Here is a 27,501-nt window from a genome sequence, read left to right as displayed (position 1 = left end):
TAAGCACACTTAGTCATTGGGACTGTGTCGTCAATTTGGAAGCAGGATTGTTACAAAAACTAAAGAAAGTTTTGAATTAAAAATAAATACCTCCAAATAAAAATAATAGAATGAAACTTATTTTTAGTTATTAAATCATATACTCAGCATTTTCAGTCTTCTTTTGATAGAAAAAATAAATAAACTAAACATGATAAGAACCCACATTTTAAATTATCTTTACTCATATAACTCGAGTTATCTATCCTACCAAACTGCTCATATAATTTCCATAAATATTAGAGGATAAACTTTTTGGGTTAGATCGAGTGGCATCATAAGGGCAAAGCAATATCCCAGCAAGATTTTACTATCCAACTAGAACTGAGGAGTTCCGAGTCATTGTGCTTGATGCCAACAATGATGGTGGAGAAGGATAGAACCGTTGCTTCTATTCGCTCCTATAATGGAGGAGCAGGATAGGACTGATTAGCATAGTACTGAGGAGCTTGGGTCGTTGCGCTTGATGCATACATCGGTTGGAGCGCCGACATCATTCCAACGTCATGATTACTGCAAGAAGTTCAGAAGTTCAACTTCATAACTGCATCTAAATAAAACCAGACAGCATTTTGTTGATGCAGGAAAGTAGAGATATATTTGCTTAATGATATCCTGTAATAATTGAGCTAAGAGAGGACAACCAGCCCTTCTGCAGTTCAATAGCTGTATCTTAGCGAGAAGTAGTAATCATCGGTGAAATTAGACTTCACAAATGCAAGGACATACCTGGTTGTGTATAGGCCAGGGGCATGACATAACCTTGGTAGAGAGAATTTGACAAGTCAGGCATGCACATATAAGGAGCATTAGTGAACTACGACAAACGCCATCACATTTAGGCTTTTGGCAGTTAGCAAGTACAAATAGATTACATTGGCTGTTGAGTAGGATATTGTTGTAATTGACCAGAAGCAGTGAGCTGCATTTGACCCCCAGATTGTCGCATTAATTCAGCATAGACATATTCATCAACTCGCTGCTTGGCAAGAGCAACCTAAATGATAGAGCATTGGCATAAAATGTGTAACAGGACAAGAAAACCAAGCTTCGTAAAGAAAGCAAGACAGCGTATATATTATAAACTTCAGACCTGTTGAGCGCTACCACCTAGATGAATCTGTCTTTGTGTTTGTTCACCTCTCCCACCATAAACCTACAACCAGAATGTATAAGATACGATAAAGTATCAACTATGTTAATTGATAACGAGGTCAGAATTCGAAAAAGGAAACTACAACCCAAATAGTATGTCGCTGATAATACTATGAATTATTAAGGCAAAAGCTACCTTGACATTTGCTCCAGACTCGTTTCTAATCCTTGAAATATTGGCTCCGAACCTTCCGATCAACCCACCCACCAGATTTTCAGGAACCAAAAGCTCCAACGTAACATGATCACCTGCAATTTGTAATAAAGATGATGTCCTCCCGGTACTAAGATATGACAAAGCAATACTAGTAGAATGAAATAAAATTCATTACTCTTTAAGTTCAAAAAATTACCTGATGTAGGATCCACATATGATCGAGGTTGCCGATGAACACCAACATTATTTGTTGGGCTGATAGATATTACTTGTTTAGGGGGGTAATATCCCTACAAATTGCAAAAGAGCGATACTAACACTAAAAAAGAAGAATCCAGCTTTTAGAAAAACATTTAAGTAAACACTGATACCCACCTGAGTTGGCAGCCAATTTCCACTACAGCTCTCAAAACAGCAGGAATATCTCCGGATATCTGAAAGAAAAATACCATCAAGGCATCAATATCTCTAAAAGCCACACAAACAGAAATGCAACCACCTTAATGTATCAGCATTGAACACTTTAGCTCACAGTTGAGCATAAATATTTGGAGCATTGCCACACACAGATAGATCCCAGCTTTATATCAGCAGAAATTTCACATACACTACTACCCAGTGTATTTTGAAAATATATCTTTAGTGTACTTCTGATACATCTAAAGGAGAGAATACAAAGCATTCAGGAGCATGACAAAACTTACCTGGTTTCGTAATTAAGTATCACTGCGATTCAAATTACAAGCAATGTTCAATTTTAATGATGCTTTTGTTAATCTCTTTGCTTTATAATAGAGTTGCTTGAAAAATATCAGCTAGACTCATAAATTGAATATAACATGGTGTATGATGAAAGCTAAATATGAGATCTCTTTTAAATTAACCTGTACAACTCGGTCAGATTCATGGGCAGATGCGCATGGAGGCAACTGATTAGGAGAAAGAACAGTAATACTTGCTCCCGAGGCATTCCTCAAGTTCACAATATTTTGCCCCGAAACTCCAATCAAACCACCTGCTTGAGAACCAGCAATCAAAAGCCTCACTGCATTAGCTGGGACATGTCCTGGGCCAATTTTCGCTGCCTCCGCATTCCCATCATCATCCTACGACTGATAGAATGTAATATAGATAATTAACAATACCGGATAATGCCATTCAACTGGCTTAGGCTAAAACTAAAACCATTGAGGAAATAAGTCATGAGCAAAAAACACTTCTTTTTGAATCTGAAATCCAAATCAATGCCAATATAAAAGTTTCCTTAACTTCATTCCCAAACAAAAATCTCTCAACTCCTGATCTACTCCCACGACATTCAGAATTTAGCTCATCTTAGATAGTAAATCGATAGTATATAGGGGAAGAGTTTATGCATTTCAACAACTTCCTTCTTGCCCTCAGAATACGAGGGAAGCAAAAAGTTAGTACTTTTTTGCATTCATAAGACCACATATATCTTTTATTATTTCAAAACATATTGATCACAACACCTTTGACAACGAAGTCGATGCTAGGTACTTAACTTATCTGCTTATCAACAGTGTTACCATTAGTGTATTTTCCTCTGTAGTCTATATAATAAAGAAAATGTCAATATTGTGAATTTGAGATCCATGAAATCTAGAAATATTAGATTTTATCTTGGTGAAATTAATCAAGTGAATGCGCAAAACGATTAATAAATATGACGAATAACCAGTCAACAGAAAAGTTAAAAGGAAATACAAGCAATTCAAAGTCTTCAATTGAAAGAAAACCATTCATTCTAGTTTGATTTTAAAGCAGTGTTTCGTCCTACCTTGAGGATCAGAGTAACAATCTGATGAAGCGCATTTTCTGCATCAGAAAAAACATTGTCGCTGTCCTTAGAACTGATAATGATCACACTCTCTTCATGTTTCTGCAAACCACAAAACAAATCATAATTTCAGTAAAATAAATTGGGTAACCAGATGGATAGGCAATTCTATAATAGAAGATGAAACAGAAAATGACAAAAATATAGTATTAGGTTAACTAAACCAGAGCCAAGAACAACTTGATCTTCTTAATGCTTGTGATTTAGTTAAGTCTCATCCACATCAACAATAAGTTGTACTATATCTGAATTTTGTGCATATATTAAAATAAAGATTTTAAAATTAAGAATTCCACACAGAACCATGGTCCAATAGACCAACTGACCAAGTAACAGCCCAAAGCCCAACCTTCCCTAGTTGGTTTGAGACTTTGAGGAGATGGGGTGAGGATGGGGACAGGTTTACCAGTTAAGTCATAACTGATCAGCCAACTGTGAACCACGCCATCCTCCTCAGACACCAAAATACACACACCCATGCACATACACACCAAAGGGAGGGGATAAATAATGACATGCAGGTAGGAAAATGGAGGGGAAAACGGGGATTATGGGGAGATTGAGGGGTGAATTTGGGAGTAGGTGTGGGGAAGGGAAGAGGGGAGGGAGTGTGCTTTGTATTTCTGTAAATCCTGACCTATATAGATAGGCATTTGGTTACTGATTTGGACATAAGCACTCCAGAAGCAATTCAAAAATTTCCAGCAGGAACGGATAGAATCTCAAACAGATTCCTAGACCCGGCTTACTGGTCTTAATTTTGATTACAGACTTAGTTCTTCTATCTGTCAAGGAAAAACTGCAGAGCAAGAAAAACAGGTAAGTGAGTTGCTAGTTATATATGTATACATTGATTTATATACTAGTTGTACTATCTAAAGTAAGAATCATACTATCACCATGCAAAATAAGCTCAAACAAGATTTTAATAAGAATCCCAAACCCAAAGACAGAAACTTTTTTTTTTGTAAAAGTTTACTACACAGAAATTTACCCAATTCCGATAGAAGACTAATATTCAATTCAATTTATACCTTCTCAATAACTTACTGAACAGTCAATGACAAAATTCTTTCCATATTTATTGCTAAAAGTACCAATAAGGAAAAAGAAAACAAAGCCAAAAAACAAAGACATGCATCAATCTTCTTACCGAAATAGCATCGGCAATTTTAATTGTAGCCTGAGTATCCTCTCTAATCTTCTGAATACGGTGCCCTGCTCTTCCAATGACTTTCCCAATCTGCCGGGAGGGTACAACAATTCGGTATATCACATCATGAGCGGCCTTTACACGCCGCTTTGCTTCTGGCAATTCAGCCGAGGCCCCATCCTCCACAGAGTCCTCCTCACGGGGCCTCTTGAGAGTTCCAGCCATAGACTCTGTGATTGACACAACAGCAGCATTGGCAGGATCTGAGTTATCATACACAACAGTAGGCTTGGCAAGCACTGAAGCAGTAGCATGTTTAACATGAGTATCTGATTCCAACCGGGTATGGGTGGTTGGAGATGGATCCGGGTTTCTTCTAGGGTTCACAGGTGTTGGGGCTTGCGACATGGTTGGTGGAAGAGGTGACAAGGTATCAATTGATCTATATGAGCCAAAAATTCAAGCATATTAACTGCTAATAAAGTAATAATCCCACTTAATTTTGCGATGAATTTTTTTTTGTTATGTTAAATTGGTTTTAATTTGTAAACAAAAGCTTTTCAAACTGTAATCTTCGAACTCCCTAAAGGCCTAAACTAATCGCTACAGCTCCAAATATGAGATCTTACATATTGATCACATTATACACCCCTTCGTAATTGACATTCATGTTTCGAAAAACGTAGTAACTTACTTATTTCATAAGACATAAAATGCCCAATCTATTCAACTGGCAATTACAGGAAGCAGCTAACTTGAAGTCAGGAATTACCGCAAGGTTTAGAATTTTAGAACCATTGCAGACGGCGAGTAGGAAGATGATTCAGCAATTGCGGCACGATCCCTCCCTTGTTCGTCACACTTGTTCAAGATTGAAATTCGTCACACTTGTTCAAGATGTGTCGCGAATCAAGGTTGTGGATGAGAAGAAGATGAAGGGAGATGACGGCGGACTACCGAGGCGCGTCGGCGGGAGCTGGCGGCGGAGCTGAGAATGGAGACGGCGTCGGAGGAAATAGGCTGAATTATTGGGAATTCTCTTATTCAGTTGGTGGATTTTTTTCATTTACGGTTTATAAATAACATCGGAATTTTCACTTTTAATAGTACTCCATTAAACATGATAATCTTGTCCAATCGATAAGCATTAATTTTGGATTACGTAATTAATTTGGTTAATTACAATTATCCTTCCGGCTTTACAGGTTGTGGTTTGTAGGGGCCCAAATTTTGAATGGGCTATGATTACTTTGGGTTAGAGATTTTGTATTTCGTATGGATTTTGTTTACTTGATGAATTTATTTATTTTCTTTTAGTAAAATATAGTATTGCCTTTTTATACTGGGAGTTTATTGTTTTGAGGCCCAAAAATATTGTCTTCCTATTATTTTCAAATAATTCTGATACAAAATTGCATTTAAATCATTAGTATATCATTTTTATAAATCAAATTTATTTTAATGAAATCTTGTTTAGAGTGTAAACCTATTAAATTTCTCCGTGTAAATTTGTTTGTTTGGACTTTGGAGAGCTTATTTTATTTCAGAATAAAATAAATTGTTATATATGTATAAAAATGAGGCATAAAGAGAGAGATTTTGAAGTTTTCACAAAAGTTAAATTAGGAAAACCATATGATGAGACCTCGAAATATGATATGTAAAAATGTAAAACCATAACATACAAAAGAGTGTCATAGTATTTCGTTTGAACTTTACTTTTTGTGTCGAGATCAATTGATTAGTCTCTATGAACAAAGTGTAACTAACAATGAAAGTAAACATTCCATCTTAGCTCATCTCTAGTATCATCATTTTCGAAATTTTCAATTTCCCATGCAGAAAAGAGAAATATGGCCACAATTTGATTGAATTCTGAATACTCCACAGCAGGGGCTGCTGTGCCAGTGTCACCAAACGACGGCATATTCACTCAATTTTTTTGACAAAATTATCTTTATTCAATTATCTTTAACTCTCGTCGTACTAACCATTCCATTGTAATATTTGTTTTAATGATTTACGCAGAACTATTATTTCACTATTAAATGACAATTCATTAGGAGTATTGAGTTAGTCATTATAATTTATGGATTATTTAGTTTACTAATCAAAATTTCATAAATACAAAATATATAAAATTTCATAAACTTATATTCTATTACATACTTATTTCAGTATCGTATTATTTAAATATTAGTATTATGGTAAGTCAATTTTAAATCATAGTTAGATGTCATCAGTTGCAATTGGGAGTTATCAATTGTAGTTATAATTTATTTTTACTAAAACTTTATCAAATTCAGCAAGTAGGTTTATTTAAATGTGTTAATTCTCAATTATTATATACTCTCTTTGTCACATGTTACTCGCACTTTTCTATTTCAACTTGTCTCAAACTACTTACACTATTTATATTTTAAGTAATAAATAGATTAGGTTATTTAATTAATATATTTGAATTAATTAGGTATTTACTTATTAAGTGATATTTCATTATACTTAAAATACTAGTAATTTAATTACACTAAAAAATCGATCACAAATTTACAATCTAAAAATAAAAGTGCAAGTAATTAGTTAAAAAATTACACTAATTTTATAACAAAAAATTAATTGAAACTTTCTTTGTAATATTTTAGTGTAAATTAGCATATTATAATTGAAAGTTAATAATTTAAGAGATAATTGTCATTAAAATGACTATATTTGGAGTGTTAATTTAAAATAATTTGATAAGAATACATGGTTATTAATTTTAATTTTAACCATCATGAGACAAATGAGACAATTGAAATCTTATATTCAAGTTTCAAAGTTATGGAATTAGTTAAAATTGAATGAAAGTTATGCTGAAAAATTATAACTATAATTTATAACTCCCGATTGCAGCTGATGATAACTATGCTTTAAAATTAACTTACCATAATATTATTACTTAAATAATATTAAAATAAGCATGTAACTGAATATTAATTTATATATTTTAGTTAGTAAAATAAATAATCTGTAAATTTTAATGACTAGTTCAACACTCCTAATTAATCGTTATTTAAAAGTGAAATAATTTTTCAGCACAAATCACTAAAATAATGATTACAATGAAATGGATAGACTCCCTTTTGTCAAAATTGAGTGCATACGCCGTCGTTTGGTGGCACAGCAACCTCTGTTGTGTTTTCTCCATAGCATGGGATCCACTCCCTGTTTTTTCTACCTCTCCTGTATATGAATAAATGTTACTCCTCAGGAGTCAGGAACTTTACATATTTTTTTACTCCAAAGCCAGTGTCTTTTCTTTTCTCTTCTGTTCTAAATTTTCTACATTCATCCATTATCAAATTTTCATTTTACAAACCCTATATACAAAAACCCTTAACAATCAAAATTGGAAATAAAACCAAAAAAGAATTAAAAGGAAACTACAGAAAAAAAAATTAAAAGAAGTGTAAAAGTTGCGACAGGGCTAATTTTTGATGCAAGAAATGGGGCATCAAAAACTACCACTACTCCAAAATTTATTCCCACTTTGAATACTACCCCAACAATATGGCACCACTACCCCCATTGTCTAATCTCTTAATTACTAGGACTACTTACTTATTACTTTTAATATTCCATGATTTTTTCAAGCTAATCGATTCTTTTTATTTGAAACGGTGCAATCCTTTAGCTTAAAACTCCTGCAATTATCATTCCATAATCCAAATTGAATACTATACCATATTTTTATTTACATGAAAACAAAGTAGAATATCTGATATAAAAAAAATAGTTGAAAAAATAAAAAGAAATAATTGAATAAAAAAATAAAAATCCAAAACCAGCTTCATTAATTAGAATCGAACTCCATAACCACTCCTGACTTCCTCCATTATTATCTTCAGCTCTCCCCTCACTTATCACTCCCCCCCCCCCTCTCTCTCTCTATACAACCTCACCGTTACCAACAATGGTGGCACCACCACCACCAAAGCTAAAACCAAACCCTACTACGGCCGTCTTCATCCTCCTCCTCTTCCTCCACCACACCGCGGCGTCGGACCATCCCGACGCCGCCCCTCTTCTCCTCTTCAAATCCACCGCCGACCCCCAAAACTCCATCCTGACCTCTTGGAACTCCACCTCCGACCCATGCAGCTCCTGGGCCGGAGTCTCCTGCATCCGCGACCGGGTCGCCCGTTTAGTTCTCGAAAATTTCAACCTCCAAAACTCCCTCCCCTCCTCCATCGCCTCCCTCACCCACCTCCGCGTCCTCAGCCTCAAGCAAAACGCCTTCTCGGGTCAAATTCCGGATCTCTCCAACCTCACCGCCTTAAAACTCCTCTTCATTTCCCACAACCGTTTCTCCGGCGAGTTTCCGCCCTCGTTAACCTCTCTCTCCAAGCTCTACCGCCTCGATCTCTCCTACAACAACTTCTCCGGCGAAATCCCCCTCGCCCTCAACCGCCTCACGCATCTCCTCACTCTCCGCCTCGAGGAGAACTCCTTCGCCGGCGCGATTTCTGCAATTAACTTGCCGAATTTGCAGGATTTCAACGTGTCGGGGAACGAGCTTGCTGGAGAAGTACCTAGGTCGTTTTCCGGCTTCCCTGCGTCGTCGTTTTGGGGAATGATGAATCCGCGAATTTCTGATGTTAGTAAAAGCTGGTAGAGAATGAAAACTACAACACACAGAATTTACGTGGTTCGATTTACTGAAGTAAATCTACGTCCACGGGAAGAAAAGAGGGCAGAGTTGTATTGCTTGATCTGTTTTCTACAGCTTACAAATACAAACTTGCTATATGGTGTTTTATCTCTAGAGAGCTTAACCTTTTTCTACCAGATCTAAGTTCTATTTATACATTGAACTAAGATCGTGGCTTGCATCACCACTAATGATGGTTGTGGATGTCGTGGAGGTCATGGAGGTCCTGCATGTAGCGTAGGTCATGGCCTACGATCGTGGCCTGAGCTGACACCACGTGGTAGTGGGTGTGTTGGAAGTTGTGGAAATCCTGTATGGGTCCACTAACTCCTTGTTCGGTCGAATACTGAGACCGAACTGCTTTGGTTGCCGATCTGAGAGTAGAGCTTGATGTTCGGTCGAATACTGAGACCGAACTGCTTTGGTTGCCGGTCTGAGAGTAGAGCTTGATGCCGTCCTGAGAGCAGAGCTTGATTGGTTGGCTTTTACCGAGCTGTAGGCTGAGGCCGAACTCTTTGGTAACGCCGAACTCATACTCTTCCTTGGGCTTTGGGCCGAACTCATACTCTTCCTTGGGCTTGTTTAGTACGCACCCCATCACTACCCCCCCCCGAAGGACGAAGTGAATCACTTCGGCGAAGTGAGTCACTTCGGCATTCTGGATGAAGGCAAGGGGGAGGCTGATGTCAGGGGACGTGCCTTGCACGTGACTGCATTAAATGCGACAGTAAAATCCGGCCGTTGAATCCTGAAAAGGTGGGATTCGAAACGGTGCGACGATTTTGAAATCTTCGCCGAACCTGATAAATATGCTCTTTCTTCCTCATTCGAACACCTTTGCTGTTGCGTCTTCTATACTCTCTCTTTTTCGAGAAATTTTCTTCCGCTTTCACGAGCTTCTTCAGACTTTCTTCACCTTCAAAAAGTAAGAAAAATGTCTTCTTCTTCTTCTTCGGAGTCGGGTAGCGGTAGGAGAGGGGGCAAGGGGTCTTCTAGCCGGAAAGAGTCCGGGGAGAAGACCGTAGAGTATTTCCATAGTATTTTGAGTAAGGATACTGTGGTATCCCTACCCGAAAAATACTTTTTTCCTGGGGGAAAGGCGGTGGTACCTGACGGTGATCATAGGGCTGACTCCCCGCCGGAGGGGTACGCCACCGTGTACGAAGCCTGCTTAGAATGCGGGCTTCGTTTCCCCCTCCCTTCTGCCTTTATAGATTTACTAGATTTTTTTCAGCTTCCTTTAGGCCAAGTGACTCCGAACTCTTGGAGGCACTTGTCGGCCTTCGCTGCCGAACTCCGTAGGTTAGGAAGGGATTTGTCTTTGAAGGCGATCCTTAAATTCTTTCAATTTAAGAGGAAGGGGTCTTGGTTTTACTTGATCCCTTTACAGCCCTTTAGGGCCTTTTGTAAAACGAAGTGGCCGAAGTGGCAAAATCGCTTCTTCTACTATGATAGGACCGCGGCTCCTAGTTTTCCCTGGAGAGGGCCGGAGTCCGTTATCCGTCATCCTCGGCCTGAACCGTTGGACGAGCTCGATGGCGAGCTCAACAAGATTCCCATAGTTAGGAAACAATACACGGAGTCTGAGCTCGTCAAGGGCGACGTCGTGTTCGACATCTCGTCTTCGGACGAAGAGGCCGAGGGTGAGGATTTCTCTTTATCTTTATGCTCTACTGCTTTAACGAAGAAAATCTGACTTTGCTTTCTTGCTTTTTGGCAGTGTACATGCTGAGTAAGGCTAGCCGCAAATCTTCGGAGTCCAAGGAGCCGGAGAGGCCGAAAACCACCAGCTCGGCGTCTGATGCCGAGAGGACTCCGAAAAGGCAAAAAACCTCTTCGGATCCGAAGAAGCCGGAGTCGACTTCGGCAAAGGGGAAGGGGAAGGCCCAGAAGCCCCCGAGAGCGCCAGAGAAAGACGTGGTCTTGGCGCCTCCTTCGGAACATATCTGTGAGCCGTTTTTGTGGCCCACGGACTTCGCCGAGGTGAGTTCTCTTCTTGATTTTATGGCCTTGCTTTTTTCCTGTATTTTTTGTGGCCCCTTTGTTGACTTTTTTCTTTGTCTATTTTCAGAGGAACGATATGCTCTCCAAGCTCGTCGCCGTCGAACTCTCCAAAGCGTCCAATGACTATGCTGAGATGCAGAGGAAGTTGGCGGCTGCTTGTCATCGGGCCGAACAGGCTGAGGCTAACTTTGAGAAGGCCAGAGCTGCTAGGATTTCGGCCCAGGATGAAGCTCAGTTTGCCAAAAACCAGCTCGTCATCCAGCGAGAGCAGACGAAACGGAGTGATGCTGCCGCCGTGGTTGCCCAGGGGGAGGCTCTCCGTGTTTACACGGAGAAACTCTTTTTGAGCAGCCAGTTCTCGGCTTTTGTCGGTAGTCTGGTAAGGCTAATTACCGATAAGGGCGAGCAGGGGGCCGACGTCGTGCTGCCTCTGTACAGCCGAGAGATAGCAGCTCGGCTTCAGAATCTGCCGCTCCTTGAGGAGCTCGCTTCATCCTCGGTCCTGCTTTCTGCAGACCGAGTCCGGAGTTGTCGAGCTGATCGGGATGAGAACCTGGAGGCTATCTTTGCCTCCGTGGGACCCGTTTCACCCGCTTCGACTTACAACGGAGAGGGTGAGGCCGAGCCGCTGGAGCGGGAGGCCGAAGTCGAGCGGGCCGGGCATCCGGAGAAGGAAGCCGATCAGGAGGCGGAGGCGAGGCCGGCAGGATGCGAGGCCGAGGCTGAGGTCGCTCAGGAGAAAGAAGCTGAACCAGACCAAGGAGCCGGAGACGAAGCTGGCGGAGTATGATTTCGTCTCCCTTCTCTTAGTCTAGTTTCTTCCTTGTACGGTGGCCTTGAAGCCCTCTTAGTGTAAAAAATTTTCCTTGTGAATGAAAAATTCTCTACATTTGTCTTCGTATAGCTTTTCGTACTCGCCTTTATTCCTGTTGTATTTTACTATCTGCTCGGTATAGCTGCCGAACTAATATAGCTGCTTTGTACTCAAGGAGATGGAGATACTTCACTGGAAACGGCTGTACTCTTCGGCTTTAGACGAAGCTGAGAAAAGAGCTATAGCCGATCAGACGAAGAATGACGAGCTTCTGGCTCGTTTAGTGAAGCTGGATGCCGATAATAAGGACTTAGAGTCCGATAAGAATGATCTGGAGGCCGAGCTGAATACGACCATTGCTGAGAGGACTGCGTACGAGGATTACATCCGTGTGCGCGGGGGAATGACCATATCAGATGTTCAGAGTCGAGTTGACGAACTGTGGGAGGAATATAATGTACTCCGGAGGAACAATGCGCTGGAGAGCTCGGCTTGCCAACAAGTCGTGACATCATTGCGGCGCTGGGCCTCTCGGTACGACATAGTTCTTGCCCGGCGTCCCTCAATTGAGAGATTCCTCCGGCATTTCCCGCCAACAGATGTTAGTACTCCAGCTCAAACCTCTGATTCACTTGCTCAAAACCCTACTCCAAGTCAGCAACGAACTCAGGGACAACCGGAGACGTCAAGTCGAGGACGGACTGAAGTTCGCAGAGGAGCTGTGGTTATGAGTGAGCAAGATCGGCAAATGCTTCGTGAAGAGACTCTTCGCCGCCGAGGTGCTAGGGCTTCCCGGGCTCAGAGAAGAGGTGGCAGGTCGATTAGAGCATCTCGTCGACCTGCTTATTCTGCGGCTGCCTGGAACGCCCGAACTCAGCTTCACGAGGATTTTGTGAATAGATGGCTCAACTTTAGCAACCCTGGACAGTAGAATAGCCCTTTGTAATAGCGTAACGCCATCTCGTAGGGTAGCGGAGTTGTGTGCCGAACAAGATTTGAAAAATGAAATTTTGTTTTCGCTTCTAACACTGTATTTACAGCTTAGCGAAAAATTTCATCGTACTTGTCCTCGGTCTTATGAAGTAAACTTCTTTGACCGGACTTGGTCCTTGGTCTGATGAAATAAACATCTTTGACCGGACTCGTCTTTGGTCTGATGAAATAAACATCTTTGACCGGACTCGTCTTGGGTCTGATGAAATAAACATCTTTGACCGGACTCGTCTTTGGTCTGATGAAATAAACATCTTTGACCGGACTCGTCTTTGGTCTGATGAAATAAACATCTTTGACCGGACTTGGTTTGTGTTCTAATTTGGCGATTTTTGTCGCCGGGATCGAACTTTCCCTTGTCCTAATTCGGCGAGTTTTATCGCGTGGATCGGACTTTCCCAGTTAACCGAAGTGGTCTTATGCAGTAAACCTCTTTGACTAGACATGGTCGTCCTCGGTCTTATGAGGTAAACTTCTTTGACCGAACTTGGTCGTCCTAATTCGGCGAGGTTTATCGCGTGGATCGGACTTTCCCTTATCGCAGTTCGTTTCAGACGAAGTGCTTGTTAAAGCTGAATTGTGGTCTTGTATCCTCTTTAGAAGCTTTGACTCACAATCGTTGGCTTGTTGCAGCTCGTTTCAGACGAACTGCTTGTTTAAGCTGAATTGTGGTCTTGTATCCTCTTTAGAAGCTTTGACTCACAATCGTTTAGCTTGTATATGTTCTAAGAAGGGGATCAGCCTTCGAAGAACAAGATACCTCAGTAACATTTGTAAGAGACGACACGCACATAGACAGACAAAACGCACAGATAAAACGCACAGAGACAAACAAAGACCAAGCAAACCAAAGAAAGCACATTGACCGAACAGAACTCAAGACTGACTGACCGGACTGTCTCTTACAAATGAAACTTTTTGAGGTTGGAAACGTACCATGTTCGGGGTACTTGTGCTCCTGACACATGAGTCAATTTGTAAGACCCTTTGCCGAGGACTTCTGACACCCGATATGGACCTTCCCATGTGGGTTCGAGTTCGCCCAGCTTTTCTGCTCGGCTTGCTTCGTTGTTTCTCAAGACGAGATCTCCCACTTGAAATTGCAGCTTCTTCACCCTTTGGTTGTAATACCGGGCTACTTGCTCCTTGTACTTGGCTGCTTTTATGCAGGCCAATTCTCTTCTTTCTTCGGCAAGATCTAGTTCGGCTCTCAGTCCGTCACCATTCATTTCTGAGGAGAAATTGAGTTCGGGGACTGGGTATGCCGATCTAAACCGGAATCACGGCTTCAATGCCGTACACCATTGAGTTCGGCTCCGGTGTGACTTCGGTCATTTCGCCTGCCTCTGACTCCGGCTGCTGTGATTGCTATGCTTGATGGTGCCGAACTGATTGCTCAACACTTTTAAGCGCAATCTGCGAACACACTTGCTCTTTTTCGATCACCTCGGATGACCGCTATCCCTCCTTTGGTGGGGAAGGTGTTCGGCGAGGAAGCCTCTGATCGCTATGATCGGGCTTCTTTTCGTCTCCTCTAGATGAGCTGTCTAAAGACCGTTTTCGACGGTCTGCCTCATCGGCTCGGGAGAACTGGTCCGCAATGTCCCACATCTCTTGAGCTGTTTGCGGACTGCATTCCACGAGCTTTCTGTAGAGAGCTCCGGGCAGGATTCCATTTTGGAATGCCGAAATGACAAGTAGATCATTGAGATTATCTACTTGTAGGCATTCCTTATGGAATCTCGTCAGGAAGTCGCTGATCTTTTCGTCGCGACCTTGACGTATAGAAAGCAGCTGAGCCGAAGTATTCCGGGCTTCCGCTTTCTGAAAGAACCTCCTGTGGAAAGCATCCATCAGATCTCGGTAGGATCTAATGCTGCCTTGAGGAAGGCTGTCGAACCACCTTCTGGCGTTCCCGATGAGCAGCTCGGGGAACAGCTTGCACATATGGACCTCATTGAGACCCTGGTTCGCCATATTATACTGATAGCGTCCCAGGAAGTCATGAGGATTCACCAACCCGTCATAAGTCATCGACGGAGTTCGGTAGTTCTGTGGAAGGGGAGTTCGGGTGATATCGTCCGAGAACGGAGTCTTCAGTGCTCCGTACATGGCGAACCCGACATCTCTTCGGTATGGAGGAGATCGAGGTCTCCTGTGATTCCGGTACCGAGGAGGAACAGGAACATGTCGGGGTTGAGGATTCTTCTTCCTGGAAGACACGGTACTACTGCGGTAGTGACTTTCATGTCTGGACGAGGAAGGAGAATCTACCGTTTTCGTCTTCGGCTGTTGGCTCTTTTGCAGGAAGGCTAAGAACTCATCCTGCTTCTCAGCCAAGAACAGCTTGACAGCCTCATTCAAATCGGGCTGCTGGGAAGACTCAGTGGGACGATTTTTGGAGCGGCTTGTTCCTTCGCCATGAGAACTGGTGGTGGATTTATCCCTAGGCTGTTTTCCAGACCTGTGGGATGGATTGGCTTCCTCCTGGTTCTCACGGGCGGGAATACGGGTACTCTGCGATCTGGTATGCATTTTTTGGGTGGAAAAAATGGATCAAAAATTCGCTTTATCACAAATTTTGTTCTCTGTTTCCCACAGACGGCGCCAGTGATGAATCCGCGAATTTCTGATGTTAGTAAAAGCTGGTAGAGAATGAAAACTACAACACACAGAATTTACGTGGTTCGATTTACTGAAGTAAATCTACGTCCACGGGAAGAAAAGAGGGCAGAGTTGTATTGCTTGATCTGTTTTCTACAGCTTACAAATACAAACTTGCTATATGGTGTTTTATCTCTAGAGAGCTTAACCTTTTTCTACCAGATCTAAGTTCTATTTATACATTGAACTAAGATCGTGGCTTGCATCACCACTAATGATGGTTGTGGATGTCGTGGAGGTCATGGAGGTCCTGCATGTAGCGTAGGTCATGGCCTACGATCGTGGCCTGAGCTGACACCACGTGGTAGTGGGTGTGTTGGAAGTTGTGGAAATCCTGTATGGGTCCACTAACTCCTTGTTCGGTCGAATACTGAGACCGAACTGCTTTGGTTGCCGATCTGAGAGTAGAGCTTGATGTTCGGTCGAATACTGAGACCGAACTGCTTTGGTTGCCGGTCTGAGAGTAGAGCTTGATGCCGTCCTGAGAGCAGAGCTTGATTGGTTGGCTTTTACCGAGCTGTAGGCTGAGGCCGAACTCTTTGGTAACGCCGAACTCATACTCTTCCTTGGGCTTTGGGCCGAACTCATACTCTTCCTTGGGCTTGTTTAGTACGCACCCCATCAGGGAAGTTCGGCAATGTGCGGTCCGCCGCTGGAGAAATGCGATTTAGCTTCGAGTAACCCTACCCGTCCCGGTGGAGCAATGGCGTCGCCGGTGAGCCCTAAAACGACCGTTTCTTCCTCTCCAACCGCTGTTCCGACGGAGACTAATCCACCATCACCGCACACTTCCCACAGGAGTAAAATAAGTAATATTGCTATAATTGGTATAATAATTGGGGATGTTTTGGTTCTAGGGCTAGTTTCGTTGCTACTGTATTGCTATTTCTGGAGGAACTATTCGAGCATGTTGACGTCGGAGAAGAGCTCCGTGCAAGCGGAGAAAATAGTGTATTCGTATTCGTCGAGCCCGTACCCGAACCCGGCCCAGTCCGGGTACGAGAGGGGGAAGATGGTGTTCTTCGATGGTGAGAGGAGGTTCGAGCTCGAGGATTTGCTGAGGGCATCGGCGGAGATGCTGGGGAAGGGCGGGTTTGGGACTGCATATAAGGCGGTTTTGGATGACGGGAATGTGGTGGCGGTGAAGAGATTGAAGGACTTGAATGTGCCTGGGAAGAGAGAGTTTGAGCAGCAGATGGAGGTGTTGGGGCGTCTGCGCCACCCGAATTTGATCGGATTGAAGGCTTACTATTTCGCTAGGGATGAGAAATTGTTGGTTCATGAATTCATGCCTAATGGGAACTTGTTTTGGTTGCTTCATGGTGAGAAATTTTTACCTCTTTTTGTTCAAGATGATGCTGCATTGTGAATTATGATGTGTTAGGGGTTGCAAAATTTTATTGGATTTGTTGAAAGAAATTTTGATCATCTTGTTGTCACATGGTGCTCTGACTGGCTCTCTGGTTTGTTGTTGTTTCTTGTCTTGCAATTTGCTGCCTTTTTTTTGTTTTTTTGTTATCTTAGGTGGGGATGTTGGGGGTGTTGATAGTATTTAGTCTTATGAGTGTTGTTCGGTTGAGTGAATTTGACCAATAGTACTTAAATCTCGGGTAAGTGTCATAAAACTAATCTCGGTTCAATTTAATTTTTAGCAACCAAACACCTTTTCAAAGATTGTCTCTTATTTAGATTATTCATATGGTGCCCATAAAAGCCAATAATTAGTGGTTGAAGGTGAAGGCACAAGGCCCATGATGTGTTGAATACTGGGATAGTCTATCTTTGTTGAAAGGTGGAGGACAGTGACACCGGGGGTGTAACTATGTCATTATTTAGTTTGCACGTGGTGTTGGAATGCGGTTGTTTCTTAGCTAGTTATGCTTTGTTCTTGTTGCTCGAGGCTCATCGTTGTTTGTTTGTTGTTAGCTCGGCCCAAGGGGTGGTTCAGATAGCAAAAGAGTTCAAAGATTAGGAGTTTAGAGTTTATGGTTTCGGATTTTTTGCTTCATGGCTCATCTAACCTGTTGGTGGTTTGGTTTTAGATCATCGGTTTATCGTGTCTTTGTTTCGGGTTCTGAAAGTGATGATGATAAATTTTTTTTGGGATTTATTGGCAATGAATGCGTAAGCATAGATCTTGTGTAGGGAATTCTGTTGATAAGAACATGGGTGGAGTTAGGACCACTGCATATAATGGAGCCAAAAGAACACAACAAAGACCATGCTGCATTAATCATAAACTCTTGCCTTTATTAAAGTTGCTGCACTTTATTCATGAAACCTTTTCTCAGGCAACCGAGGCCCCGGTAGAACTCCATTGGACTGGACCACAAGGTTGAAGATTGCAGCAGGAGCAGCACGGGGGCTAGCCTTCATCCACAGCTCAGGGGCCCCCCTGAGGCTCGTGCACGGCAACATCAAGTCGACAAACGTCCTTATCGACAAGCTAGGCAATGCCAAGCTATCTGACTACGGCCTCTCAGTCTTTGCATCTCTCCCGTCTGCCTCTAAATCCAATGGCTACCGTGCCCCAGAGGCAGCTTTGGACGGCCGGAAGCTGACCTCCAAATCGGATGTCTACTCTTTCGGGGTCCTGCTGCTGGAGCTGCTGACTGGCAAGTGCCCCTCCATAATCGACAACAGTGGGCCGGGGATAGGGTACAGCGGGGTCGTTGATCTGCCTAGGTGGGTGCAGTCCGTGGTGAGGGAGGAGTGGACGGCTGAGGTGTTCGATTTGGAGCTCATGAGGTACAAGGATATCGAAGAGGAGATGGTGGGACTGCTGCAGATCGCGATGTCGTGCACTCAGGTGGCACCAGATCAGAGGCCGAAGATCAACTATGTGGTGAAGATGATAGAGGAGTTGAGAGGGGTGGAGGTGTCGCCCTCACACGAGGCACTAGAGTCGGTGTCGGAGTCACCGTCGGCGTCGGAAGATACCTGCAGAGCTAGCGAATGATGGGTAGCTGTGGCCGTGCAAGAATGAACTATGATTCAATTTGTTGTTAGCAACTTTGGAAGTTTTCATTAGTTCAACTTTTGTATATTGAGTATTGATGTGAGTAGGTTTTTGAGGATCAAGTTGTGATATGCCTCCCACTCCAAATTATTTTTTATTTTAGTTTCTCTAGTTGATCATCTTATAGTATTTCTATTCGACTTGGCTTGATGTTTCACTAACACAACTAGGCGCAATAATAATTATTACTAATAATGATCGAATACCAAAGCTCACATTCTTTATTTACTTTGAGCAACCAATTGAAAATACAACCATAAAATGGCAAAACAAAATATGAGACAACATTTAAAGGTTCAAGAATTAAAGCCTAGTAATTTTGGTGCAATCCTAAGTAAAGGTTGCAAAGTATTAGGATGAAACTTTCTAGCAAAAAGGTGGCAAACCGAGCTAAATTCACCGTTGTAGGTGCAATTGAACCGGAACCGAACCATGTTCAGGAACTCTTCGCTAACATCATTTGCCCTAAACACAGCCGGATGCGAACCGCCCCCTGACCAATCAGTCCAAGTAATGGTCCGAGTCGACGTCAAATTAGAACAAACTTTAGTTACCAACGTTGGAAAATAGTGCTCGTCCATGTAGCACGGTGGCACGCAATAGTCTCTAAAAATAGGATAGTAGGTGACATCCGATACTATGGCTAGTGCAAGCTTCCGATTGGCTTCGAACCACTGGGAGCCCTTCCGCCAATCGCGTAACGCGATTGTGGGCCCCATCCGCTTATTGTACCGGCCCCGCCCGATCCGGCGGGGGTCGTCGAAGGCGCTGAGGAAGCTTTGGTTGGAATTAATGAGGTAGTTGTAGATGGTGGAGAAGCTGAATATAGGGATGCATGATTCGGATAGTAGAATGAATCTTTCGTTTGCGAAGTCGAGAAGCGCGTTGGCTAAAAGACGCCTTTCCGCATCTATCATACTCGCTTTTCCCCACTGGACCAACTGTAATAGAAGAAAATTAGAAGTAACATTAAAAATGACTATAATTGTACCCTTAATTTTGTTAGAAGTTTATTGTATAGTCCTGACCATCGGAAATATTTAAAATAGCATGACCTTTGCTTCATTTTCTGATCCTAAAGTCATTTTATGATGTAGATTCCTTTTTCCCACATCACGTCGTAAAACAACGTAGATAAGTTAATTGTCCAAAAACTTTTACCTTACTCGGTATTTTACGCTTGTAGAACACTGACGATTCGGGGGGTTCGTCGCCGAACTCTGGCGACGTATGGAGGTAGATCGAGAAGAGCCCTTCATTTCCTTTGAAGAACATCTCCCAAAGTGGCGCCAGCGGCAATCTCCCCCTAGTGAGGAACATGAAGGCGATTTTGGGAGTGCGATTGAAAGGCGGTTCAATGATACGAGGATCCATCGAGGCCCTCCACATGAGCTCCTCGTCGCTCATCGAGTGCCAAAGCGTATTGGTCGTGCTCGAGAGATTGCATCGTTGCATGCATGTGCATTGTGGAGATGAGGAAGGAAAAACGAGGGGAGGGGATGCGTTGAGAGAGGAGAGTGAGAGATCCTCGTTGAGCACGAATCTTTTGAAGTGGTCGTTGATGATCATGCCCAAGACTAAGACAATGAATGCAATTGATAGAGATAATATTATAGTTGTGGCGACTTGAAATTTCCCATCTCTGATTTCTCTTCGAATTCGTAGGGAGATTTGGTTTACAACCATGATTTTTTTGGAGGGAATTAATGAAGGTGTTTTGAAAATGAATTTGATCTTGGAAGAGAGGATCTTGAGTGCATGAGTCGAGGGCCAGTAACGACCAAGCATGGAAAGTACTGGTGTGAACATGAACGGTGTGTGTTTTTGTAGTGCATTTTGTGTGTATTAATGTGTGAAAGTCATTATAAAGAGAGAAATGAGGGGAGTATTAGCTTTCTCATGTGTGTTGTGAAAAAAGCATGGATTAGCTTAATTTCAGAAAGAATATATTGAAGAAATTTAAATTAAAAAAAAAACATTTTGGTATGAATAGAATAGGAAACGAAAATTTAGTAAAGGATGTGAGGAAAAAGAAGGAACAGAGTTCAGCTATATTGAAACAAATAAATCAAGATCCTTCAATATTATTAAGCATTATTGTTAACTGAATCTTTACTAAGCATTGTCATAATGCAATAGATAATACTCTAGCAGTTAGATTTTGTTCTAACTTTCTCACTGGGGATTAAGCAACACGTTTTAGCTGGAACTATGGATCTCTTGAACGGAGGTAAAGAACAGCAACGGAAGCTGCTGCGCCTGCTCCCACAACTTTAACTATCTGTAGATGGTGGTGCTTAATGGAAAGAGTGCTGCATAGATAGTCCCACATCCAACGCGAAAAGAAGTTCAGCTTGCAAGACGATTGAAATCTCTGCATTGAGAATTCCTGGACATGGCAACGCAGAAGAGCTCGTGTCAAGTGCACACATACAGGCACATGCACACACAACACACAGACAGGTTGTTATAGAGCGTGGGTGGGTTGGGAACTCAAAATAAGCTAGCAATATTCATCCTGATTATTTGTAATAAGTAGACCGACCTAAGATTATATAAAGTCGGCAAGGTCTTAAACAAGTAGCTTTCGCCGTGCTCATATTTTATCCATACTTGCTGCAAATTCAGCTACACTGCCTCTGTAATATTCTAGGGAGAAGTCCTGCATATTTGAGAGGAAAGTTTTGGATTCCAATTTAGTGAGCAAGATATAACCAGTAAGATTAGTAGAATCTTTATGTTCTTGTGCAGGTCTTGAAGAGGTAGTTTATGACACGAACCACATAATGCATGGCATGAGATCTACAAAGGCATGGGCTACTGATAGTACTAAGTAGACAAATGTTCGACGCAGTATTTTAAAAAATAGTGGAACATAGAGGAAGTAACTTTCAGATAAGCTCATATTACCTGTGGCAATTTATTATGCAGGGCTAGATGATCAACATGGAGTCTCACGTTTGATGCAGCATGGATCCATAGACTGCGGTCAACATCAGCATATGTATGTTTTACAATGTCAAACAATGTTTTCGCTCCTTCTTCTATAGCCTTTAAGATGCTAGATTCTCTCTTTCTGCGGTTTCTGGAAATCCATAACATGACACGAATAATTGGTAAATAGTCGATGGCTCAACAGTCTATGGGGCTACGTACTGTCAAAGGATTCTTACTTGAGATACCCACAGAGCATATGCTTCGGCCACATGTTAACTCTACCATGCATTGGTATTAAAACGTGCGGAGACAACTCCAAAAACTTGTATGTCGTGTCAAAGTAATCCTGATAAAGAAACAACTTGCAACTCAATAAGATCTCGATTTTAAAGGAAATAAATTGTAGAGATGATATTCCTAGAAAACTTACACTCATATTCCCACCAGCCGTAATATCCAAGAGTGCACTTCCTTGGCTGAAATAAGACAGGTTTCATCAGTACATGTCAACTTGAAATATGCAGAAACAGAATTTCCTTAGCTTGTCTACAGTTCATCTTTCACTGTATTATTCAATCTTATATATGGATGTCGAGATTCAAATTTTCCAATATTGTATTTTCATGTGCATGCATCTCTCTCTGTATATGCATCTATTTACAATAAACAATCCGTAATAACTGCATCCAGATTCTTATCTGACAAAGCTTACCCTACACAATGATCCCCAACTATCAATGAGTTAGTAGCAACATGAAGTAATGCAACATGGCCGTCCGTATGACCCTAGAGGTCACCATGAAAAGATGAACCACAGTTAGTTCAAAGGAGAGAAGCTTCGGTTAAAATCACACAGTACATGGCCCAGAAATTAGGAACTGTAAAAACTAAAGAAACACAGGCATTAGGCACAAAATTCACCGGAGCAGATATGAATCTCAAGCGTTGACCACCAATACAGATTTCTTCAGATCCCACTACTGGAATATGTCCCAGAGACCAATCACCTACATCGGAAGCATTGCTGATAAGTCAGCAACAAATTTTATTTGTTTTCATGTGTCTAATAACCACATGCGTGTCAAGTTTTTCACCAACGTGGAATATAGACCAAGTAGAAAGAACCGTACCTTTCCCAATTCGTCTAGCTGTGTTCTCATGGGCCAAAAGAGTGGCTTCGGGATTGGACTTCTGGACAACCGAGAGACCTGTAAAATAATTTTTTTAAAAAGGCCATGGTCAGAAGTGAAAGCTTAGATTTAGTCTTCAAGTTTCTGACTATGAAGCTACTGTTAGTTTAGTTTTTTGAGTGAAAAGACTACTGTTAGTTGACTGACCCCAAAATATTAACAAAGAACGAAAACATTATGCACAAACAATGCTGTATAAAACGCTTACCATCCACATGATCGTGATGGTGGTGGGTGACAAACACAAACAGTTTTCGTGGGAGTGCAGTAACAATTTGCTCCAGCTGACAGTGCAAAGCACATCATAGCGCAAAAGAAGACAAGGTGATATTAATTTTGTTTACATATCATGTAAAAGACTTGATACCTCTTTGTGCATAACGGAGCTGCATCCAGGATCTACAATGAGAGCATCTCCTCGTGCAAGAAAATCACCTCCACCAAAGTCATCATCACTTGTACCAGGCACAAAGACAATCAAGTTTGTAGTGTGATAAGGCTTTGCTGTTCTGCTTTTCATGGGAACAACATTAACGCCAGGAGGGTATTCCTGCCAAAGAGAAAGGAGCTGAAATTCTGCGACCACAGTATTTTCTTTCATGTTTTGCATTTTGGTAATATAAACTAACTTGGAGTATATAGAGCTGTGCTGATGTAGTAATATACCAATCAGAGAAAATAGTGGTAACTCTACCTGACATCTCAAGGTGGAAGGAGTATGCAAGTTCCTAGTTTGAAGTGAATCATTCAGAAGACCGACAACAACTAATGGCCCTATACGATCGTTATGAGGTTTCACTTCCAGAAGCAGATCTGCACAACTTTGGGTGCTCATCCACTTTGAGCAATCTGCATGGAGTAAATACTATCTAAGCCTTCTCAAGAATAAGCAAGCCACTTGAGTAAATACAATTCAAACAAAACACAATAGCATTGCATATAGATTAGATTACACATTAACTTTCTGTTGGAGAAACTAGCATGTCCTTCTAGAGAAGAAAGTAAAAATTGCAGTGGTAAAAATATTCAGAAGCATATTTTTTGACTCAGGTCAAAAAGAGCAAAAAAGGATTATTCAGGAGCTTCATTAAAAAAAGAGTTACATTCTTCTCCTAAGCAATACTAATATACTATAGGGTAACTCAATTTCTCTGAAATTCCCCTCATACATCAGCCAACAAAGATGCGGACACTGCGTGCAAAAATAAGACTAACAAACCTCCTAACTTCCAATCATTAATTTCTGATCCTCCGACAACATACAGAGTCTTGACTGGAGTCCCCGGTCCAAATTCAGGCTCCTCTATAACCTTGAAGAGGTTCCACTTTATGTTTGTGGTCTTATCACGTCCCACTTGTTTGAGCGCCTACACAAAAGCCATTTAGATCTAAACTTAAATGCCGGACTGTGAAATTAGCCATGGCCTCCACTTTCTCAGAACGTATATGGCAAGTTAAATACTTTTCATACCTAAATTACAACCAAAACATCCATAATGATCATAAGAAACAATGCAATAATAAAAGGAAAAGCTGAATTTTCTGCAGAACAGTGGTTACAGGATGTTGATTCATCCATTTCCAGAGAAAGTTGAGCTTAGGGATAACATAACGACATTATGCTAAATTCAGGTAACTCTGACTGTAAAACATCATATGCCCCAAAATCGATTTATCAATAAACACTAGAATAACCCAAAATAATAGTACTCCACTGCCTACTAGTTCCAGCTCAAATTCAATATAGCAGACAATCCCCTCAATGATGTAGCTCAACAAATCCAAATAAATAAGAGAAAGAACTGCATGGTGATGCAGTGGGTACCTGATCAACAGCGGAAGCAACATCAAACTGATTCAAAAATTCCGCGGAAGAATTATCCTCAACTTCAAATTGAGGTTGACCAGCAGTCAAGGAGCGATCAACAAGTGATAATTGTGCAGAGGGCAAGTCCCAAAGATCGGAATCTTGATATGAATCATACTCGGAGTCATGGAATTTGGGAGGTAGGGTTTGCTTCGTGAGTATGAATTCGGCGTCGTTTAATGGATTTTTGATGATCACTGCCAAAGTCAATCTCCGAGTGCCCATGTCTGTTTTCTCGAGGATCACAATTATCAGGGTTAGTTTGTTAGTTAGAAGTACCAACAATTTTTGTACGAGTGTGTAACTTTTTTTTTGTTAGATTGCAAGAAATTGATTATTTGTAGAAATGAAGATATCCCAATTTGAGAAAAAGGGCCCCCGAAAAGGCTGTGAAGAAAATGAAATAGATTTATTAAATTATTCTAGCTATGGTTGAAGGAATAATGTATTATTGGAATTAATCATTAAATATAAATAAATGTTTAGTGTGTCTGTGTTGTCAATTGGGTGGACATTTAATGTGGACGACCGTTAGATCACCAACTTTTTTAAGCTCATCAAAGGGGTGTCTAATAATTGTTTTAAATAATTCGATAGTTAAACCTACTTAGGTCATCCACAACGTTGTTCCTATACCGTTCCTAAACCGTTCCTTAAACTACTATTTACCGGCCCCACTGTACTTTTTTACTTCATTCCTTAACTAAGGAACGGAACCTGTTTCTTAACCGTTCCTTAAATTACTATTCATTCAATTTCATTTCTTATTTTTATTTCCAACCCAATTCAATTAAAACAAACACACTTTATTAAAAAACACACAACATTAAAAAAAATTACGACTTAAACTTAAAAAAAATAAAAAACACACAATTAAAATCCTAAAAAAATAAAAAAACACACAATAAAAAACACACAATTAAACAAGGGAAAATAAAAAAACTACTCCGCCGGCTAATCATCCTCCGGAGGCGGTCGAGGTTGAGGGGGAGTCGGAAGGCCAAGTTGTGCTGCCATATGCACAATTCCGTTCCACCAGGCCGCGAATTGGGCGTACGAGAAGCGGGAAGTGTCCGCCATTGTGGCGGTCATGTACGCCACCATAAGTGTGTCCGAGCCTCCCCGCGAGCCCGATCCCGAGGCCGGCTGGCTTGATTCGCCTCGGCCCTTCCTCGCTCTAGCCGCCTTCGTCCCTTGCGGCCGACGGCGCCCACGGCTGGATCCCCGGTATTCGCTGGCCGTACCCGCAAACACCTGCGGTTCACCCTCGCTGCCCTCCCCGGTGTCACCAGACGAGTAGTTGCCGCTCGCCGTGTGCTTCGTGCGCTTTGAGGTTGAGTCCGAGCTGAAGCGGACACCGCCGACCCACCTTTCCTCGTCCTTGACGAGCTGCCAAATATCAACAAATTTGAACTGTAGACCGGTGTCCTGGTGGAAGGAGCGCAAAGCCCTCAGAATGTCGGCGCCCGAAGCTCCGCTTTGGTAGTGTGCCGCTTCGGCCGAGTAGATGCCGCAGAATTTTTTGACCTATAAGTCGACTCGGCCAAAGTGAGCAATGAGCATTGTATATTTGCGCTTCCGGGCCCCTTTCGGCTTAGTCTGGTGGTAGACATCACGGACCTTTTCCCAGAAGCACTTGGCGGCTTGTTGATTCCTGACGATGGGATCGTATGAGACGGTGAGCCAGGCGTTGTACACCGCCTTTGTTTCTTCGTTGCTGTACGGATGCCGGCCCAGATCCTCCGGTTCCTCCTCCTATTCCTCCTCTTCCTCGGCCGCCTCAGACGCAGCCCTGGAGCTTCCACCGCCTCGGCCTCCTCCCTGGGTGGGTTTAACGGGGATATCCTCCCGAATCTGGGACAATCCCTGAGAAGGCCGTGAGGCGGAGGGTCGAGCGTATGCATCCATATCGAAAGTGGGCGGTTGGTACCCACCCGGCGTCGACGAACCGGAACCACCAAGTGTGTTGTACATGGTCTCCCAATCGCCGAACGCGTTGAGATCCCACCCATCGGAGCCGCCACCGCCGTAGTTGCCGTCGCCAGACATTTTGTGAAGAGATTGAATATGAAAATTGGAGAGGAAATGAAGTTGATTTAGGAAGAATAGATGTGTAGTTGTGTGTGAAATGAGGATGATTTAGGAGTATTTATAGAATAAGAAAATAAAAAAAATTTAAAAACGGTAATAATACAGTTAATTTTTTTATATATAAAATCGATTTTTTTTTAAAAAAAATTATTGCGTCAGTACGTGACGTCGCCCACTCACGGGCCGGCGAGTGGGCGTCACGCACGACGCGGGGGAGAGCCATGTCGCCGAAGCGCGTGGCGGCACAGACCGTGCCGCGAGTCGTGCCGTCGGCACCTGGCACGGCATGGGAACGGAACCTCGACGAAACCATGCTCCGCAACGCGTTCCGCTGCAAAGTCGTTCCGGCGGAACGGCACGCGGAATGCCGGCGGCCCGCGTTGCGGGTGCTCTTAAAGGCTAAATCCGGCGGAATAACGATGGAAAAACTCCAATAAATCTATATTTTGCTTGATTACATATTCTATTTTTAAGACCTTATTAAATGCTGTGGATGCCGACTAAAAATTAATTTTCTTTTCCCTTGTTAGATGTGGGCGTTAATTTGTGTGGCTTAATTGAACAACATTTCTCAATGGTGTTCTTCGTAACACAGGTACTCCCTCTATCCATGATTAAATATCTCATATTTAACTGACACGAATTTAAGAAATTATTTGACTTTATGTAATAAAATGGATATAAAAGTTAGTGGAATGTAAGATCTACTTTTATATATTGATTTTATAATAAAATATAAATGGAATGAGTTAATGGAATGTTGGGTCTATTTGCCAAATATAGTAAAAATAAAGTTGGATATTTATTAGCGGACGGATGAAAAAGAAAAAAATGATATATTTAATGACGGAAGAATGGAAGGGAGTA

General features: G+C 42.0%; 5 protein-coding genes across 8 annotated transcripts; 2 read left to right on the top strand and 3 right to left on the bottom strand.

Annotated features, from left to right (window-relative positions):
• Positions 1–97: 97 nt before the first annotated feature.
• Positions 98–5,422, bottom strand: LOC121750813 (flowering locus K homology domain-like). 3 transcript variants are annotated; one of them, XM_042145429.1, is made up of 11 exons: positions 5,138–5,422; positions 4,366–4,807; positions 3,153–3,254; positions 2,236–2,457; positions 1,727–1,785; positions 1,548–1,641; positions 1,331–1,443; positions 1,133–1,195; positions 915–1,036; positions 769–801; positions 98–552 (listed from the first exon to the last, which is right to left on the bottom strand). In XM_042145429.1, exons 2-6 carry the CDS (start codon positions 4,771–4,773, stop codon positions 1,617–1,619), a joined length of 816 nt encoding a protein of 271 aa, XP_042001363.1. In that variant the 5' UTR covers positions 4,774–4,807; positions 5,138–5,422; the 3' UTR covers positions 98–552; positions 769–801; positions 915–1,036; positions 1,133–1,195; positions 1,331–1,443; positions 1,548–1,616. The 3 variants fall into 3 exon arrangements, with proteins under 3 accessions (XP_042001363.1, XP_042001362.1, XP_042001364.1); XM_042145428.1 differs by having other exon boundaries at positions 769–1,036; XM_042145430.1 differs by having other exon boundaries at positions 769–1,036; positions 4,366–4,595.
• A 2,865-nt stretch (positions 5,423–8,287) lies between these two features.
• LOC121751048 (probable leucine-rich repeat receptor-like protein kinase At1g68400) lies at positions 8,288–10,807 on the top strand. Its single transcript, XM_042145758.1, has 2 exons — positions 8,288–9,001; positions 10,776–10,807. Exons 1-2 carry the CDS (start codon positions 8,318–8,320, stop codon positions 10,785–10,787), a joined length of 696 nt encoding a protein of 231 aa, XP_042001692.1. The 5' UTR covers positions 8,288–8,317; the 3' UTR covers positions 10,788–10,807.
• Positions 10,808–16,029: 5,222 nt separating this feature from the next.
• Positions 16,030–18,684, top strand: LOC121751047 (probable leucine-rich repeat receptor-like protein kinase At1g68400). The gene is made up of 2 exons (XM_042145757.1): positions 16,030–16,852; positions 17,822–18,684. Exons 1-2 carry the CDS (start codon positions 16,168–16,170, stop codon positions 18,487–18,489), a joined length of 1,353 nt encoding a protein of 450 aa, XP_042001691.1. The 5' UTR covers positions 16,030–16,167; the 3' UTR covers positions 18,490–18,684.
• Positions 18,685–18,845: 161 nt separating this feature from the next.
• On the bottom strand, positions 18,846–19,956 carry LOC121752579 (glycosyltransferase BC10-like). Its single transcript, XM_042147704.1, has 2 exons — positions 19,711–19,956; positions 18,846–19,490 (listed from the first exon to the last, which is right to left on the bottom strand). Exons 1-2 carry the CDS (start codon positions 19,954–19,956, stop codon positions 18,846–18,848), a joined length of 891 nt encoding a protein of 296 aa, XP_042003638.1.
• A 615-nt stretch (positions 19,957–20,571) lies between these two features.
• LOC121752417 lies at positions 20,572–24,899 on the bottom strand. 2 transcript variants are annotated; one of them, XR_006040307.1, is made up of 13 exons: positions 24,502–24,893; positions 23,896–24,043; positions 23,371–23,525; positions 23,044–23,226; positions 22,885–22,960; positions 22,617–22,694; positions 22,408–22,493; positions 22,199–22,272; positions 21,917–21,962; positions 21,723–21,832; positions 21,460–21,634; positions 21,095–21,211; positions 20,801–20,938 (listed from the first exon to the last, which is right to left on the bottom strand). XR_006040307.1 is itself a non-coding variant. In XM_042147485.1 (12 exons), the coding sequence occupies exons 1-12, from the start codon at positions 24,766–24,768 to the stop codon at positions 20,759–20,761; spliced, it is 1,578 nt and encodes a 525-aa protein (XP_042003419.1). In that variant the 5' UTR covers positions 24,769–24,899; the 3' UTR covers positions 20,572–20,758. The 2 variants fall into 2 exon arrangements, 1 of the variants encoding a protein (XP_042003419.1); XM_042147485.1 differs by lacking the exon at positions 21,095–21,211 and having other exon boundaries at positions 20,572–20,938; positions 24,502–24,899.
• Positions 24,900–27,501: the final 2,602 nt, after the last annotated feature.

The sequence above is a fragment of the Salvia splendens genome, chromosome 10 (assembly GCF_004379255.2).
Source record: "Salvia splendens isolate huo1 chromosome 10, SspV2, whole genome shotgun sequence".
In the NCBI taxonomy this organism is placed as follows: Eukaryota; Viridiplantae; Streptophyta; class Magnoliopsida; order Lamiales; family Lamiaceae; genus Salvia; species Salvia splendens.
This window is presented reverse-complemented; position numbering and strand designations above follow the sequence as displayed.

Excerpts from the sequence above, each read along its gene's own strand:
- LOC121750813 (XM_042145428.1), bottom strand. The coding sequence starts at position 4,773 with ATGTCGCAAGCCCCAACACCTGTGAACCCTAGAAGAAACCCGGATCCA. Across the intron at positions 2,458-3,152 it reads TTGTTACTCTGATCCTCAAG|GATGATGATGGGAATGCGGA; the intron begins GTAGGACGAAAC and ends TATCAGTCGTAG. Across the intron at positions 1,642-1,726 it reads GAAATTGGCTGCCAACTCAG|GGATATTACCCCCCTAAACA; the intron begins GTGGGTATCAGT and ends TGCAATTTGTAG.
- LOC121752417 (XM_042147485.1), bottom strand. The coding sequence starts at position 24,768 with ATGGGCACTCGGAGATTGACTTTGGCAGTGATCATCAAAAATCCATTA. Across the intron at positions 23,227-23,370 it reads CTTCCACCTTGAGATGTCAG|GAATACCCTCCTGGCGTTAA; the intron begins GTAGAGTTACCA and ends TCTCTTTGGCAG. Across the intron at positions 20,939-21,459 it reads TGCATAATAAATTGCCACAG|GAATTCTCAATGCAGAGATT; the intron begins GTAATATGAGCT and ends TGCCATGTCCAG.
- LOC121752579 (XM_042147704.1), bottom strand. The coding sequence starts at position 19,956 with ATGAGCGACGAGGAGCTCATGTGGAGGGCCTCGATGGATCCTCGTATC. Across the intron at positions 19,491-19,710 it reads AGCGTAAAATACCGAGTAAG|TTGGTCCAGTGGGGAAAAGC; the intron begins GTAAAAGTTTTT and ends CTTCTATTACAG.
- LOC121751048 (XM_042145758.1), top strand. The coding sequence starts at position 8,318 with ATGGTGGCACCACCACCACCAAAGCTAAAACCAAACCCTACTACGGCC.
- LOC121751047 (XM_042145757.1), top strand. The coding sequence starts at position 16,168 with ATGTGCGGTCCGCCGCTGGAGAAATGCGATTTAGCTTCGAGTAACCCT. Across the intron at positions 16,853-17,821 it reads CTTGTTTTGGTTGCTTCATG|GCAACCGAGGCCCCGGTAGA; the intron begins GTGAGAAATTTT and ends ACCTTTTCTCAG.